This window comes from Dipodomys merriami, unplaced genomic scaffold (genome assembly GCF_024711535.1).
Source record: "Dipodomys merriami isolate MVZ:Mamm:240054 unplaced genomic scaffold, mDipMer1.0.p SCAF_525, whole genome shotgun sequence".
In the NCBI taxonomy this organism is placed as follows: Eukaryota; Metazoa; Chordata; class Mammalia; order Rodentia; family Heteromyidae; genus Dipodomys; species Dipodomys merriami.
The window spans coordinates 52,034-70,429 of record NW_027206097.1 but is presented as its reverse complement, the minus strand read 5'-3'; the positions used below and the strand labels follow the sequence as shown (position 1 = coordinate 70,429).

Below are 18,396 nucleotides of genomic sequence, written 5' to 3'. Positions count from 1 at the left end.
TTTCTGTGCACCTTGCAGGAAGAGGCAACAGAAACTTTGTTCTCTTTTCAGGGTTGCTTGTATAGTGAACAGCCTTGGATGAAACAAGAACAAAGAAAGTCTTGCTCAGTATCTTACTATTCATAATTGTTTAACAGCATGGTATTCCCTGAATGTAAAGTTCCTCAGTTTTAATATAAACTACTAGGTGTCTCTTGTTCTCTTTAGGAGTAGTGAATAGATGGAAATGCTGATACTTGTGCTGTTCCTTTCTCTTCCTGATACTCTGTGTGGAAAAAAGACTGAGCTAGCAGAAAGAGTGGAGAAGGAGTTCCCTAGTCCATCCAGTGAAGGCTTTTATAAAGGCTGTTAGATGCTCAGGAAATGCAATCCAGTTGAGAGCTCCCAATGGGGACAGAGTCATGGTCAACTACTACAGTACCTCAGGTAAGCTTGGAAACCCTCCCCCATCCTCTCTCCTTTCCTTTCCCTTTCCTTCCTCCCTCTCTCTCCCCCCTTCCCTCCCTCCCTTCTCTCACTCTTTGTTCTTTCTTCTTTCTTCTCACTTTACTTTCTGGCGTTTGGGCGGTAGTACTAGAGTTTAACCTTGAGCTGGAAGGCCATCACTACTACTTCAGCCACATACCAGGTACACTAGGAACTTTTCTTAAAAGAATTTGTAAACTGTTAGAAGGTTAGCAGGAATCTCCAATTATACTTCTTTGCAATATCCATTAGATATTAAATAAAGGAGAAAGAAATGTTTTCCTTAGGGACAGGTGTAACTCAGCAGAAGAGAGCTTGCCTTGCATACACAAGGCCTTGGATCTGATTCCTGGCACCATGAAAAGCATATAACTAAAACTAGAAATATTTTTCCATATGGACACACCAGCCATGAAGACTTTGCAGGATAACACAAACAAAACTCCAACTGGGAAAAATATGTCTAAAGTAAATCCCAACATCATTCATGCCTATTACAGATAATGCTCCTTATTTGTTGAGATAAAAATATTTACATGATTACATCACTATCTCTTCAATGTCCTTCAAAATTCCTATTCTTTTTAATGTTAATATCTTTATTTAAAAAACTTTATATCACATTTTATTAAATTATACTAAACAACAAGGTATTTATTTGGTCAGCAGTATTTTCTTTGTGGGAATCTTACTGAAAACCAATATTTAGGATGTGATAAGTAGCATGGGGACAATAGGCATGAACATGTGGCATAATAAATATAATTTCCCATTCCAAATACAATGTGGATCTAAGGGTAGTGGTTGGAAGCCAGCCTGGGCAGGAAAGTCCATAAGACTTATATACCAGAAGTGCAGACCACTAGCTTTGAGCAAAAAAGGTCAGGGACAGCACCCAGGCCCTAAGTACAAGCTCTAGGACCTGTATACATGAGCATGCGTGCATACACACACACACCTTAAAATTCCCAGTGTCTTTTTAGTTTCAAATAAATACCTATTATGAGAGTAAGGGTGGAAAACACTCCCCACTCCCCAGCCCTCTAAGCAAATAAACTCAGGAATAGCACCCAGGCCCTGAGTTCATGCCACAGGACTAGCACCAAAAAAAAAGTAAATGGATGTTTTTCTTAAAGGAATATATAGGTATGGTTAGTATATTCAAATATGAATACATTTTTGTTTTTATTGCAGTGCTGGGAATTGAACCCAAGGTCTCACACCTGCTATGCATGTACTCTACCACTGAGCCACATTTTTTTTTAAATAAATGACATTTACTTGGGTCATTATAAGATCATTTACTGACATTTATAGCTGACTGCAAACTATAACATTCAGAAGAAACTACAAGCCTCTTTTTATCCCCATTTTTGGGGGGCTGGAGGGAGTGAGGTTTAAGCCACACCTCCAGCCATGTTTTATTTATTTATTTATTTTTTGGGTCCGGTCGTGGGGCCTGAACTCTGGGCCTGGGCGCTGTCCCTCAGCTCTTCAGCTCAAGGCTAGCGCTCCACCACTTGAGCCACAGCACCACTTCAGGCTTTTTTTCTTTTTTTTGCTTATGTGGTGCTGAGGAATCGAACCCAGGGCCTCAGGCATGCAAGGCAAGTGCTCTACCACTGAGCCAACTTCCCAGCCCCTCCAGCCATGTTTTAATTGGTTGTGTGCATGTGTACGTGCGTGCATACATGCATACATATGCGCAAATGTGTATGTGCATGCTGAACTCGGATTCCTGCTCTTTCTCACAGCTTTCTGTTTGACATTCTAACACTTGAGCAACACCTCCAGCCCAGCATTTTGCTGGTTAAGTAGAAATAGTCATGAACAATTCTGTTTGGGATGGCTTCAAAACATACCTTTCAAGACTGAGATCAGTCTCCTGATCCTGAGTCACTAGGGTTACAGCTCTGAGCCATCGGTGCTCAGCCTCACTGGCTATGTTTATGAAGGGGTCTTTCCTCCTGGATGAGCACCTACACCATTATGTTTGAAAGGGGTCTCTCTTCTAGCCTAGATGAGCACTTGGACTATTATACACCACTTTTAGGCTTTCTGTAGTTGTTTGGATCTGCTACTCCATCTAGCTTCCCTCAGTTGAGATGGGAGTCTTGTGGATTTTTTTTGTCCTAGCTGGCCTTGAACCTCAACCTTCCCAATCACAGACCACATGTAGGTTAAGATAGCAGGTTTGTGCCACTGTGCCCAGTTATGGGTTGAGAAGGGGTTCTGAAAACTTTTTTGCCTGGTCTGACCTCAAACCACAATTCTCCCACTGTTAACCTCCCAAGAGGCAGGATTACAGGTATGATCCACTGAACCTGCTTTTTCTGTTCATGATTGATGACACATTATGTTAACAAAGGCCAAGAAAAGGTAGTGGGATTATTCATGACAGAAATTCTCTTCTCTATGCTTCTTTCATGCAAACTAGCTTGCAAGAGAGGAGGATAGATTTGTGGAAATTCATCTATAACCCAGTCTAAATAGGCATTGAGAGCAAAGGGTCCATATGTAGAAAGGGAATACACTGCTTGGAATTTCCAACCATGTGGGATTCTCAATTACCATGGTTGGCTAACAAACAGGTTGGATTTCACAAACAGTAAGACAGATCTTTTGAAGTAGAAGGATTGACCTTAAAAGATATTCCAGTTTAGTCCCATTACTTTACAAAAAAAAATTTTTTTGAGGACTTAGAATGACACGGGTATGCATTGTATTCTGTTCTAATTATCCACTGCTCCATAACAAACCATCCAAAACATGTAGTGCTTAAAACAGCAGCAATCATATATTAGCTCTCCTCGCTGTAGGCTCAGCGATGGTTCCTCAGGCAGTTAAGGCTAAATGGTTGTGGCTAGTCATCTCAAAGACTTCTTCATTCATGTCTGGTAGGTGGGACTATCAGTCCTGTGTGTACTCTTGGCCTCTCCACGTCTGGAGACAATGAGAAAATCTTGTTGCAACCATTTTGGAACACCCAATTTTCATAGACATACTTCCTACGTGTTTCTGAGGACTCTTTGTAAAGTCCTAACATGGTACTTATGCTACTCTGTAAAGCTGTCTACCTAGTTATGGTCTAGTTCTTCCATTATTCTGTGACCTACTTTATAGGAATATTTAGATAATTTTAAGCAGTTCTGGAATTTAGGAGACATATAAATTGTTTTCACTTGTTGTGTCAATGAAGAATTGAAATGAGACTTTAGGTCAGACATTATTTTAAGAATGTTTCTATACACACACATACATATGGACAAAATATATGGAAAGTAAGTATTAAATTCATGAAGGAAAGGGCAAAGATAAAACGTTTCTCTTAGAGAAGAGCTTATTTGTTGGTGTGCGTGTCTTGCCAGTACTGGGGCTCAAACTCAGGGCACTCTCCCTTGGCATTCTGCTCAAGGCTAACACTCTACCAAGTGAGCCATATCTCTACTTTCTCATATTTTTAAATTTTTTATTGTTTTTATAAAGGTGATTCAAAGAGGGGTTACACTTACAGTAAGGCAAACAAAGAGTGCTATCTACTAAAGCCACTAAGATGGGTTAACTCAAGACTATTAGCTTTTAGAACTGTAGCTTTTTTTTTTTGTCAGTTGTGGGGCTTGAACCCTGGGTCTAGGTGCTGTCCCTTAGCTCTTCAGCTCAAGACTAGTGCTCTACCACTTGAGCCACAGAGCCACTTCCGGTTTTCGGGTGGTTTATTGGAGATGGGAATCTCTCGGACTTTCCTACCTGAGCTAGCTTTGAACCCTGATCCTCAGATCTCAGCCTAGGATTACAAGCTAGGATTACAAGCGTGAGCCACCAGAGCCTGGCCTGACTTTTATGTTTCACTAATAAATGTATTCTCAGATTTGATCAGCTTATCTTCAAGTAAGCACATGCTACTAACTTAAACATATATAATAGTTCAAAATGTATCAATATAATCAAAATAACTCATGGTTTTTTTTCACAAAATTGGTAGTATATTTCATGACATGTACCTTTAAAAGGAAGTGTATGTATATGATCACTGTTGCTATGTATGCCAAACTACATGGTTTAAAACCACTCTGTGAAATTATTGGACTCAAGTACATACACTTTAAAAGTATACTTATTCATATATTATATATTTTGTGTCATTTTTTGATACAATCACTGAAGTCCAAATTATTACCACTATGTAATCAACTTCTTTCTCTCTCTCTCTCTCAGAATATATAACCAAGATGTAACAAAACTGTACAAACCAAAATTAGTTAAGCTGTTCCCTGACAACTCACATACGTATCCAACCATCTAAAGTGCTATTTTAAGAACACTGTGCTTTGTGGTTTACTATCTGTAACCATTTCACTACTATACCAGGTATTGATCAGTCCTTAATATGTTAAGAATACATCAATTCTGGTTTGTATCACGTCCTTCCCATGGACTCATTAACCATGTGTCTCTGCAGACAAGGACTGATGTTCATGAGGCACACTTACCAATTAACACCTGGCCAGTCTTCATAGCAGACCCTCCAGGCAGCAGGCCGTGGACCACAAGCCTCTCTCCACTGCCCTGCTTTCCAATTCTTCTCCAACTCCACTTGTTCTGATGGATAATTCCAAACAGTACTTCCAGAAGTTTAAGTTGCTCTTTGGCTTTGCTGACAGTTAATTTTTTGGGATTTACATAAATATTCACATCTTTATGCATCTGTTGGACAACGATACCTGCCTTCTGATGGGACTGATGCTTTAGAATGGATACCGGCCCATTATCATTGCTATTTTTTTTATTGTAGCACTTGGGTAAAAGTCTTTTACCTTTTAAAATTTTAGTAAACTGTTTGAGTTTGGGTTGATACTTTTTTCTTTCCTTGTAATTATCTTCCTCAATGATAATCTCATTTTCACTGAATCTGACATGGTTCACAGTCGATGTCTCAGGAAAAATGCTTTCTTCTTCATCTTCACTCAATTCCAAATAAAACAGCTCACCACTTTTTTGCACACTGTCCAGCCACTCAGGTTCAAAATCACTATGCAAAATTAAAAAAATGATAACCATAATATCAATCCAATGTAAGAAAGACAGTTCTATTCTCTTATTAGGGAGTTATGATCAGCTTTACAGACAAGGAGGCAGAAGGGGTGGAAGTTATCTGATTTTTTAAAAATTCTTTTCGCTTCTAATTCATTTCCTTAAAATGCATTTTGTAGACTCCTGAAGAATGGGGACACAATGTTGGGAACTGTGTAAGTTTGCGGCAGGCAGGCATGGGACCCCAAGCCCAGATCCTCCCAATCATTTGGATTCTACAGATCCCTCCCTCACATAACCTCCAAGAACTGTACAACTGTGGGTGGTTTAGGCTCAGTTGTCAATTATTTATGCCTTCTTGTTCTGACACTGGGCCTGATCAGCCACTAATAGAATCAATTGCTAATAGAAGGGCTGATTGTGCATTTCTGAGCTACTTTCACTATAGAAGCTTCCCTTCTTTGTGTACTGGGAATCAATGCGGGCTACAGGGCACTTCACAGGCTGAGCCCTGCAGTTTGTGTATCTGAGGACATCAAGCCTCCAAGTCTAGGCATGACCTATTAATGTACCAGACAATAGAGCACACAGAGGCTTGAGTCCTACCTGGGTAGGCAGAGAACTTCCTAGTTCTCTTAAGCATTTTCCCTGCTGAACAGTTCTCTCCCTGTGTAGGGGAGAAGGTTATGGAATCACATGATTCAGTGTCTGTGCTCAGGGAAACACACTATTACTGAGTATACAGAATATACAAAGAGCTAAAAAAAAATTAACATCAAAGAAACAAAAAACCCAACAAGTGGACAAATGACTGGGACAGATACTTCTCCAAGAAGTACAAATGGCCAATAAACACATTTAAAAAGTCAACATCCTTGAAGAAAATGTAACTAGAACACCTGGAAGAATGTCAATCATGGAGAAAAAAACATCAAATACTGGGAGGGGAAATGCTTATACACTGATAGTAGAAATACAAATTAGTGCAACCACGGTGGAAATTAGTATGGAGACTCTTCAAGCTAAAAATCAAACTAGACACTGTCATGTTAAGCAAAATAAGGCAGACTGAGAAAGACAAATATTCTTTGTTCTCATATGTGAAAAATAAGTGACATGAGTGCAATACAGACACTATTTGGGGAGGGAAAGAGCAGAAATAAATCCTTCATCTCTCCCATTGTTTATCCTGGGTATTTCTACACAAAGATCAAAAGCTGACTGAAAGATAGAAATTTATATGGATTAAGAGACATACAGCCAGGTGCCAGTGGCTCACATCTGTAATCCTAGCTACTCAGGGGGCTAGGAGGTAAGGATCATGGTTTGAAACCATCCCAGGAAGGAAAGTCCATGAGATGCTTACCTGTAGCTCAAGTGATACAGTTTGAGCCTCGAGCAAAAGGAGCTTAGGGACAGTGCCCAAGCTAAGAGTTCAAGGCCCAGGACCAGCCAAAAAACAAAAACAGGTACATACAAATTTAAATAATAGATTATAGTTATCTGCTTTATAATTTTACCCTTTTAGTTTGGTATTAGCAAACTGTATGTATTAGCAGTAAGCAATCCCAAGAAATATTTTTCCACTTGCTCAACATAAATAGCTGACTTGCTGGGAGCCGATGGCTCAGGCCTATAATCCTAGCTACTAGGAAGGCTGAGATCTGAGGATGGTGGTTCAAAGCCAGCCCGGGCAGGAAAGTCCATGAGACTCTTATCTCCAATAAACCACTCAGAAAACTGGAAGTGGCGCTGTGGCTCAAGTGGTAGAGCGCTCGCCTTGAGCTGAAGAGCTCAGGGACAGTGCCCAGGCTCAGAGTTCAAGCTCCATGACTGACTAAATAAGTAAATAAATAAATAGCTTACTTAAATCCTGAAATTTGAAGAGAAGACAACCTTTTGGATATAATTTAAAGATCCATGGAGCTGATGGGATGGATATTGGAGGATGGCACTCAGTTGTAGCAAATAATAGTAACAGCGGTAAACACAAGTGGTGAAGGAGTGAGTTGGAGAGTAAGAGAGAAGTCCAAACGCAAGTACCCAGTGCCACCCACCCATCGCTTAAAAAATAAAACCCAGAAAGAGACATGATCAAGTAGCCAAAACTCAAGTTCTAAAGCAGAAATTAAGACTGCTACAGAAGGACAGATGCTGAAGTAAGTCTGAGAGAGATGAGGGAAGGATCTAGAAGAAGCACTTAGTTGGACCTCAGTGACTTTAACAAGTGAAAACAGGAAGAAAGAGGGCTCAAACAGAGGAGCCAAGTACACGAATCTGTAGGTGTGAAAGAACATGGCTAGTGAGTGTAAAGCGAAGTGCAGGCGCTGGAAAGGTGGCTGGGCGGGAGAGCGCTGAGGACAGCGCCCAGGCCGGAGTTCAGGCCCCACGACCCACAAAAAACAAAAATAAAAAAAAGAAGTGCACATTTCGTGTGTCCGAAACACAAGTTGCTTTGAAGATGCAGAGTAACGCCAGGCTCCCGAGGCTCACGCTCTAGCCCGAGGTGCTCAGGAGGCTGCTATCTGAGGACCCTGGACCAAGGCCAACCCCGGCGGGAACATCTCCAGGACTGCACCCAGGCCCCGTCCAGCCCCGGGGCTTGGCACGCATGCGCCGGGCACGCGCACGCCACGCAAGGCCAGGCTAAAGAGGGTGCGAAGCTACAGCTGGAGCCGCCGGAGACCCAGCTACCAGCCCTGCGGGCTCCCCGCACAGAGCGGCCCGGCGCGGGCGCACCCGCTCATCCCCGCGGCTCAGGAGGCGGAGGGCGGAGCATCGGACGCTCCGGACGCCCGTCACAGCGCCCGCCGAGACCGAGAAGGCCCGGTCCGCGCCCGGGGCGGGCGGAAAACGGAATTCACGTTACAACAAGGCCCTCACTGCAGAACGGGGCTCCGCCCGCCCGCCCGGCCAGCGAGCCCGCCCCGCCCCGCCCGGCCCCACCTCCGCCCAGCGAGCCCGCCCCGCCCGGCCCCACCGCCCCAGCCAGCGAGCCCGCCCCGCCCAGCCCCACCTCCGCCCAGCGAGCCCGCCCCGCCCGGCCCCACCGCCCCGCCCAGCCCCACCTCCGCCCAGCGAGCCCGCCCCGCCCGGCCCCACCGCCCCAGCCAGCGAGCCCGCCCCGCCCCGCCCGGCCCCACCGCCCCAGCCAGCGAGCCCGCCCCGCCCGGCCCCACCTCCGCCCAGCGAGCCCGCCCCGCCCGGCCCCACCTCCGCCCAGCGAGCCCGCCCCGCCCGGCCCCACCTCCGCCCAGCGAGCCCGCCCCGCCCGGCCCCACCTCCGCCCAGCGAGCCCGCCCCGCCCGGCCCCACCTCCGCCCAGCGAGCCCGCCCCGCCCGGCCCCACCTCCGCCCAGCGAGCCCGCCCCGCCCGGCCCCACCTCCGCCCAGCGAGCCCGCCCCGCCCGGCCGGGCCGGCCGCAGACCCTTACGTGGAGCCGCTGCCCGCGGAGGTGTCCGAGCCCCAGACGCTGTCCGCGTTCTCCGAGTCGCGGTCCTCGTCCTCGTCCCGCGCGTCCGGGCTCCGACGCGTGCACGCCGCCGCCATGCTCGGGACGCAGGCCCCGAGGGTCCGCGCCGCGCCAGTCCCCGGCCGCCAACGCCCACGTGACTCCGGCGCCGCGCTGCTATTGGCGGCTGCCCGGTTGCCGGGGAACGGAGACGCGGCGACCTCCTCCCCCTTCGTCCCGTCTCCCTCCTCCCCGCGCCCCCTCTCCGCGCCCTCTCCCCCTCCCCCTCCCCCCAGCCCCCTCCCCCTCCCCTCCCCCTCCTCCTTCCCGCTCCCTCCTCCTCCCCGCCCCCTTGCTCCCCTCCCCCGCCCCCTCTCCGCGCCCTCTCCCCCTCCCCTCCCCGCCCCCTCCCCGCCCCCTCCCCCTCCTCCCCCTCCCCCCTCCCCCCCGCCCCCTCCCCCCCGCCCCGCCCCCGCCCCGCCCCCGCTGCGGACTGGGCGCTTCTGGACTAGGAAACACGTCCGCTGGAGCGCGGTGGGCAGCTGCGTCTTCCCTTGGGAGTGGGACGCCGGTGCTCCCGGTAAGGACAAGGGGACGGAGCCACCGACCTCGCTAGGGACCCGCCACGGGAGCGCCCGCGCGCCCAGGCCGGCCGTCCCGCCCTTGGCCACGCGGCGGTCTGGCCGCGCCCGGAGGAGGCCGCCACCGCGCCGGGAAGCCCCAGCCCGCGCCGGGAAGCCCGCAGCCCGCCCGGGAAGCCCCAGCCCGCGCCGGGAAGCCCGCAGCCCGCGCCGGGAAGCCCGCAGCCCGCGCCGGGAAGCCCGCAGCCCGCCCGGGAAGCCCCCGGCCCGCCCGGGAAGCCCCAGCCCGCCCGGGAAGCCCCCGGCCCGCGCCGGGAAGCCCGCAGCCCGCCCGGGAAGCCCCCGGCCCGCCCGGGAAGCCCCAGCCCGCCCGGGAAGCCCCCGGCCCGCCCGCCACGGGCCGCCGGCCGCTGCGCTCGCCGAGAGGCGTCGGGAACGGGGTGCGCCGCAGCGCGCGCCGTCACCACAGCCCCGCGCCCTGCCCTGCCCAGTGGCGGCACCGCCCCGCGCCCCCGGGCGCCTCGCCCCCGCCCGGCCGCCGTCCTGACCCGCGACTCGGACGGACGCCGCCGGGCTCCTCTCCGGAGGGCCCCGAGCCGCCCTGCCCCCGGCCACTAAGCACCCTCGCCCCCCTCTGCCTCTGCCGCTTTGCCAGCCCCGGGCTCGCACTCGGGGCCCGGCTGGTGTCCCGGCCGCAGCGCCGCCGCCGGCCTTTTCCCCGTGGGCGGCTCTGAGGAATCGAACCCAAGGCTTCGTGCAGGCTGGGCACGCGCGCTACCCCTCCCAGCCCCCCACTAACCAGTCGGCTCTCTCATACATAGCTCATAAAGTGCTAAGTAATATCAAACTGTCTTGTTTATAAATTGTTTAGAAATAATATATCTGTATTCCCCGCTAAATAGCCATCAACTAGATGGCAAAATATTCTCCTTTTCTAATAAAGGTCTTTAACCTTTTGTAAGATTGAACTAAAGCAAAAAAAAAAAAAAGCAAAAAAAAACCTGGTTAAATGGTAATTCCTTTGCTCAACTTCTTACAGATAGTAAAAATTAATCAAATTTGTATCTTCTACAAAGTTTTAACACTCTTTGATATATTGGAGAGAATGAAGAAAAGATTTGTGATTTTATATAATTCCATTCCAGAACTGGTCATTACAAGGCTTAAAAGTTTTAGACTGGGATATATTTTTATTTTCTAAAGACCCACCATCTTCTGAAGCCAGTATGTTTCAGTTAGCTCAGAAGAGACATGAGGTCCTTATTTCCATAGATTATAATCTGGGAAACAATAGAATGCCATAAAATATACTAGAGATAAGACATAATTAAATATTTACCATCTGTAGCAGGTGCAAGAGCTCTTTCCCCTGGTAGCAACAGGAGCCAGGGATGGACAATAAATGAAAACTGGACCACAGGAGGTTGCATTCATTTAAAGCTATAAATCACAAGGCAAACACTCCATAAAATGTAGTTTCATTAGATTCCAGTTAATAGTGTTTTAACTGTGAACAAAGAACTAGTACTTTATGAATTATGTGGTATAATGAAAGCCACTGTCCCTGAGCTCTTCAGCTCAAGGCAAGTGCTGTACCACTTGAGCCACAAGGCCACTTCCAGCTTTTTCTGCTTATGTGGTGCTGAGGAATCGAACCCAGGGCTTCATGCATGCAAGGCAAGCACTCTACCACTCAGCCACCTTCCCAGCCCAAAGCCACAACTTTTTTTTTTTAATTTTGAATAAATGACTTTGTAAAGCAGCAAAATATTTTAAAACTAGAATTTTAGCCAGGTGCTGATGGCCCACACCTTTAATCCTAGCTACTCAGGAGGCTGAGATCTGAGGACTGCAGTTCAAAGCCAGCCTGGGCAGGAAACTCCCTGAGACTCATCTCCAATTAACCACCAGAAAATCGGAAGTGGTGCTGTGGCTAAAGTAATAGAGCACTAGCCTTGAGCTAAAGAGCTGAAGGACAGTGCCCAGGCCCAGAGTTCAAGCCCCACAACTGACAAAAAAAAATAAAGACACAAAAGTGTTAATTTACTTAAATAAAACTAACAGGGAAATGTAATAGTTAAGTTTTGGCATGAAACAGACCTCAGCATTTTTTTTTTATTGCTGATAATATGTTGTTTTTGTATTGACATTTTAAAGTTAAGTTGTATGTACAGAAAAGTTTGCAACTGTGCATCACTTTCATTTTGAATTATCTTTTTTCAACAGTACAGAAATTTAATGCTGGGGGGCTGGGAAGGTGGCTCAGTGGTAGAGCGCTTGCCTTGCATGCATGAGGCCCTGGATTTGATTCCTCAGCACCACATAAGCACAAAGAAAAAAGCCGGGAGTGGCACTGTGGCTCAAGTGGTAGAGCGCTAGCCTTGAGCTGAAGAGCTAAGGGACAGTGCCGGGGCCCAGAGTTCAGGCCCCACGACCGGACCCCCCCCCCAAAAAAATGTAAAAATAGAATACTCATTAATTTTTTCTATTAATGTTATATAGCCCACTGGCCTCTTTAATTCAATTGCCAAAATGTTTTTGATAACTTATAAGACATGTTTTACAAGGAAAGCATAAAATTTTAGCAAAACTACTTTTTAAAAATAAGCCATGACAGAGTGGGTGTCTGGGGCTCACACCTGTAATCCTAGCTACTCAGAAGCCTGAGATCTGAAGATTGCAGTTCAAAGCCAGCCCTAGAAGGAAAGTCCATGAGACTCTTATGTCCAGTTAATCACCCAAAAGGTGGAGGGGGAGCTGTGGCTCAAGTGGTAGAGTGATGGCCTTAAGCAGAACAGCTCAGAAACAGTGCCTAGGATCTGAGTTTAAGCCCCGGGACTGGCACACAATGAACACAATGCACAGGTCATGATAAGAACTTTCTGAGCAGAGTTCCAGGGGCTCAACAAACTGACAATGAAATGTAAAAATGGGATTGCATCAAACTGGAAAGTTTCTGTACAGCAAAAGACATAGTTACTAAGCTAAAAAATACAGCCTACAATGTGGGAGATCTTTGCCCTTTGACAAGGACCTAATATCCAAAATACACAAGGAGACAAGGGCCTAATATCCAAAATACACAAGGAGCTAAAGAAACTACCCACCCCCCATTAATAACCCAAAAATAAATGGAAAAAAGGAGCTAAATAGAGACTTTTCAGAAGAACAATGGCCGCTAAATAGAGGAAATGCTCAACATCCCTAGCCATAAAGAAAATGCAAATCAAAACTATATGGGAGAAAATGAGGGAGAGAGTTGTACTGTTTGATAAGAAATGTACTCATTGATAAGAAATGTACTTGTGTAACAGTAACCCCTCTATATATCACCTTTACAACAAAAGTAAATTAAATTAAAAAAAAACTATTTAGATTTCATCTCACCCCAGTTAGATTGGCAGCATATAGAAAACAAACACAAACAAATCTTGGGGGGATTCTGGGGGAAAAGGAACCCTGTGGCACTGTTGGAGGGAATGTAAACTAGTGCAACCACTCTGGAAGGCAGTGTGAAGATTCCTGAAATATAGAAACCACTTTTGGGCATCTACCTAGAATGTTACAAGTCAGGATATGGTAAAGACACCTATATATCCATGTTCATTATGGCAATATTCATGACATAGCCAAGGTATGCCCTACAACAGATGAATGGGTCAAGAAAATAAGATAGATAGATAGAAATAGAGAGATAGAGAGTTAGATAAGAGTTCTATTCATCTATTAGAAAGAACAATGGTATATCATTTGCAGGGAATTAGACCTAAAAAAATTATGTTAAATGAAGTAAGTCAGGCTCAGAGACACAAACTTCACTTTTTGTTGTTGGATATTGGTCTTGAACTCAGAGCCTGGGTGCTATCCCTGAGCTTTTTCACTCAAGGCTAGTGTTCTACTACTTGCACCACAGCACCAGTTCTGGTATTCTGGTGGTTAATTGCCAATAAGAGTCCCATGCACTTTCCTGCCTGGGCTGGCTTTGAACTGTGATCATCAGATATCATCCTCTTGAATAGCTAGAATTACAGGCATGAACTTGGTACATCACATGTTTTTGCTCACATGTAGAAGGTAGGTCTAAAATGCAAACATATATAATGTATGTAGTTTTATGCATATACACACAAACTGACTATAAGATGGCATGTCTAAGTGGAGGAGTCCAAACACAATGCCCCTGAGCAACTAACTAATGAACTGTTTATCAGAATGAACATCAGGGGAAATAGAAACATGTTGGTGTAGGGTGGCAAAGGAGGGACAAATGGAGGAAGGAAGGGTGACCGAATGCAGTCGTATTTAATGAATGCTATGTAAAAACTGAACTATGCAACTTGAAGGTATAGAGTGGGGGAGAAGGACGGAAGGGTTGATATCTGTCAATATGCAGTTTACTCAAAACCTGACGTATGGAATTGTAACCTCTTTGTACAGCTACTTAATGATGGAATTTTAAAAATATGCCAGGAACTGAAATTGTTTGTGAGAACTATGATAGATGAGTATGATTTTAAGGTTAAGTTCTCAAATTTCTGTTAAATTATATTTAAAATCTTGTATGCAGGCAGAGTACATTTTATTAAATAGGAATGTGTGTGAATACAACTTCATCAAATGCAAGAAACTTCCATGGATGTCCTAAGTTTTACACAAGCGTTTATGAAAATACTGAACAATAAAGTCTGTAACACAAAACAACGCAGTGCCAAAACACAAAGATTGTTACCTACTGTGAAAAAGAAATGCACCCCTTCCCCGGCCCCCCGCACCCCCTGGCGATGGCAGTGCCAAGGGGGCCCGAGGAGGCACCTACCGCTTCCGCGTCCCGGCTTCCATGGGCTCCTGGCGGAGGAAGCGGCCCCTGCTCCCGCCGCCCCGCGCCTCGGCGCCGGCAGCCCCGGGGGTGCTCTGGCGCGGCCACTGCTGCTCACCAAGCTGGGACGTTTACCGTTTAAAACCTGACAAATGCAGGCGCCGAGGTTGTGCTGCCAGGGAGCTTCTGGAAGGCTTCGTGGACTTTGCTACGGAGCAAGGGTCCTCGGGTGCGGGTGCGTCCGCCGGTGGTGCCAACGACTGCGAACGGGGTTCGGACCGGTGAGGCCAGCCGGGCCCCGCCCGCCGGGGCGAGCAGCAGCTCCGGGCTCTGCGCCAAGACCTGCCCGTCACCAAGCGCTGCGCGGGGACGCGCCCGGGACCGCCACCCGGGACCCCCCGGCCCGGGACCCCCCCCCACCCGGGGACCCCTCACCCCGGGACCCCCCGGCCCGGGACCCCCACCCCGGGACCCCCACCCGGGACCCCCACCCCGGGACCCCCACCCCGGGACCCCCACCCCGGGACCCCCACCCCGGGACCCCTCACCCCGGGACCCCCACCCCGGGACCCCTCACCCCGGGACCCCCCGGCCCGGGACCCCTCACCCCGGGACCCTCACCCCGGGACCCCCACCCGGGACCCCTCACCCCGGGACCCCTCACCCCGGGACCCCCCGGCCCGGGACCCCCACCCCGGGACCCCCCGGCCCGGGACCCCTCACCCCAGGACCCTCACCCCGGGACACCCACCTAGGACCCCTCACCCCGGGACCCCTCACCCCGGGACCCCCCGGCCCGGGACCCCCGCCCCGGGACCCCCACCCGGGACCCCCACCCCGGGACCCCCACCCCGGGACCCCTCACCCCGGGACCCCCACCCCGGGACCCCCACCCCGGGACCCCCACCCCGGGACCCCTCACCCCGGGACCCCCCGGCCCGGGACCCCCACCCCGGGACCCCCACCCGGGACCCCCACCCCGGGACCCCTCACCCCGGGACCCCCACCCCGGGACCCCCCGGCCCGGGACCCCTCACCCCAGGACCCTCACCCCGGGACCCCCACCTGGGACCCCTCACCCCGGGACCTCTCACCCCGGGACCTCCCGGCCCGGGACCCCCGCCCCGGGACCCCCACCCGGGACCCCTCACCCCGGGACCCCCCCGGCCCGGGACCCGCCACCCGGGACACCCCGGCCCGGGACCCCCGGCCCGGGACCCCCACCCGGGACCGCCACCCGGGACCCCCCGGCCCGGGACCCCTCACCCGGGGACCCCCACCCGGGACCCCTCACCCCGGGACCCCCGGCCCGGGACCCCCACCCGGGACCCTCCCCACCCGGGGACCCCTCACCCCGGGACCCCCCGGCCCGGGACCGCCACCCGGGACCCCCCAGCCCGGGACCCCCACCCCGGCACCCCCACCCGGGACCCCCACCTCGGGACCCCCACCCCGGGACCCCCACCCCGGGACCCCCACCCTGGGACCCCCACCCCGGGACCCCCCACCCTGGGACCCCCACCCCGGGACCCCCCCCACCCGGGGACCCCTCACCCCGGGACCCCCCAGCCCGGGACCCCCACCCCGGCACCCCCACCCGGGACCCCCACCTCGGGACCCCCACCCCGGGACCCCCACCCCGGGACCCCCACCCTGGGACCCCCACCCCGGCACCCCCACCCGGGACCCCCACCCCGGGACCCCCACCCCTGGACCCCTCACCCCGGGACCCCCACCCCGGGACCCCTCACCCCGGGACCCCTCACCCCGGGACCCCCCGGCCCGGGATCCCCCGGCCCGGGACCCCCACCCCGGCACCCCCCACCCCGGGACCCCCCCCACCCGGGGACCCCTCACCCCGGGACCTCCCGGCCCGGGACCCCTCCACCCCGGCACCCCCACCCGGGACCCCTCACCCCGGGACCGCCCGGCCCGGGACCCCCACCCGGGACCTCCCCGCCCGGGACCCCTCACCCCGGGACCCCCCACCCCGGGACCCCCCCCACCCGGGGACCCCTCACCCCGGGACCCCCCGGCCCGGGACCCCTCCACCCCGGCACCCCCACCCGGGACCCCTCACCCCGGGACCCCCCGGCCCGGGACCCCTCCACCCCGGGACCCCCCACCCCGGGACCCCCACCCCGGGACCCCTCATCCTGGGAACCCCCACCCCGGGACCCCTCACCCCCTTACCCCGGGACCCCTCACCCCGGGACCCCTCATCCTGGGACCCCCCCACCCCGGGACCCCTCACCCCCTTACCCCGGGACCCCCCACCCCGGGACCACTCACCCCGGGACCCCTCACCCCGGGACCCCTCACCTCGGGACCCCTCACCTCGGGACCCCCCCCCCCCCCGCTCCGGGACCCCTCACCTCGGGACCCGCCCCGGCCCCGCAGTGGCTTCGCTCTCCCGAGCCACCGCCCCACTCGGGTTCACTTCCCTCCGTGGCCCGAGCCTCCTCCCCCCGCACCGAGCCGGTCGGCCCCTTCTGGAGCCGGTGTCCGGGGCGGGGCGACCCGGTCTGGAAGAGCCGAGCCGCTCCTCCTCCTGCGGGCAAACGCGCTCGGCTGCGCCGCCCGACCTCGACCCTACCTGGGCCAGGACCGGTCCCCCCGCGCCTCGCTCCACCCCCGGCCTCCAGGACCAGAGCGCACTGACCTGCGGAACTGCGCCGGTCCCGGCCCTGAGGGCTCCGTGGCGTGGGCGCGGGGATGCCCAACCTGCACGCAAGACATGCCTGCCGGGATGCGGAGCGGGCGGTGCAGACCCGGCCCGAGGGGCGGGCACTGGGCTCGGGGTTGGAGACCGGACCTGGGGGCGGAGACAGAGCTAGGGGGCGGAGACAGAGCTGGGGGCGGAGACAGAGCTGGGGGGCGGAGACAGAGCTGGGGGCGGAGACAGAGCTGGGGGGCGGAGACAGAGCTGGGGGCGGAGACAGAGCTGGGGGGCGGAGACAGAGCTGGGGGGCGGAGACAGAGCTGGGGGCGGAGACAGAGCTGGGGCGGTGACAGAGCTGGGGGGCGGAGACAGAGCTGGGGGGCGGAGACAGAGCTGGGGGCGGAGACAGAGCTGGGGGCGGAGACTGGACCTGGGGGCGGAGACAGAGCTGGGGGTGGAGACAGAGCTGGGGGCGGAGACAGAGCTGGGGGGTGGAGACAAAGCTGGGGGGTGGAGACAGAGCTGGGGTCGGAGACAGCTGGGGGCGGAGACAGAGCTGGGGGCGGAGACAGAGCTGGGGGGCGGAGACAGAGCTGGGGGCGGAGACAGCTGGGGGCGGAGACAGAGCTGGGGGGCGGAGACAGAGCTGGGGGGCGGAGACAGAGCTGGGGGCGGAGACAGAGCTGGGGGCGGAGACAGAGCTGGGGGCGGAGACCGGACCTGGGGGCGGAGACAGAGCTGGGGCGGAGACAGAGCTGGGGGAGGAGACAGAGCTGGGCGGGGGGTGGAGACAGAGCTGGGGGCGGAGACCGGACCTGGGGGCGGAGACAGAGCTGGGGGCGGAGACAGAGCTGGGGGCGGAGACAGAGCTGGGGGGTGGAGACAAAGCTGGGGGGTGGAGACAGAGCTGGGGGCGGAGACAGCTGGGGGCGGAGACAGCTGGGGGCGGAGACAGAGCTGGGGGGCAGAGACAGAGCTGGGGGGCGGAGACAGAGCTGGGGGCGGAGACAGAGCTGGGGGCGGAGACAGAGCTGGGGGCGGAGACCGGACCTGGGGGCGGAGACAGAGCTGGGGGCGGAGACAGAGCTGGGGGCGGAGACAGAGCTGGGGGCGGAGACAGAGCTGGGGGCGGAGACAGAGCTGGGGGGCGGAGACAGAGCTGGGGGGCGGAGACAGAGCTGGGGGCGGAGACAGCTGGGGGCGGAGACAGCTGGGGGCGGAGACAGAGCTGGGGGGCGGAGACAGAGCTGGGGGGCGGAGACAGAGCTGGGGGCGGAGACAGAGCTGGGGGCGGAGACAGAGCTGGGGGCGGAGACCGAGCTGGGGGAGGAGACAGAGCTGGGCGGGGGGTGGAGACAGAGCTGGGGGAGGAGACAGAGCTGGGGGCGG

The 18,396-nt window shown here is 53.5% G+C and overlaps 2 protein-coding genes across 5 annotated transcripts in view; one reads left to right on the top strand and one right to left on the bottom strand.

Annotated features, from left to right (window-relative positions):
- The window catches only part of LOC138811405 (protein inturned-like), a 59,038-nt gene extending 44,536 nt beyond the window's left edge, over positions 1-14,502 (bottom strand). For 3 of the 4 annotated variants that reach the window (XM_069999142.1, XM_069999143.1, XM_069999146.1), the window contains exons 1-2: positions 8,931-9,170; positions 4,956-5,494 (exon numbers count right to left, since the gene is read on the bottom strand). In XM_069999142.1, coding sequence (XP_069855243.1) covers positions 4,956-5,494; positions 8,931-9,046 — 655 coding nt within the window. In that variant the 5' untranslated portion in view covers positions 9,047-9,170. Of the gene's footprint in view, positions 1-4,955; positions 5,495-8,930; positions 9,171-14,345 lie in introns of those variants that run through there. The other variant, XM_069999144.1, reaches the window with a different exon arrangement.
- Positions 14,367-17,048, top strand: LOC138811418 (basic proline-rich protein-like; the record flags this gene model as incomplete). The annotated part of the gene is made up of 2 exons (XM_069999172.1): positions 14,367-14,626; positions 14,703-17,048. Coding segments are annotated over exons 1-2 (2,606 nt in total), but the record flags the coding sequence as incomplete, so codon positions are not given.
- Positions 17,049-18,396: the final 1,348 nt, after the last annotated feature.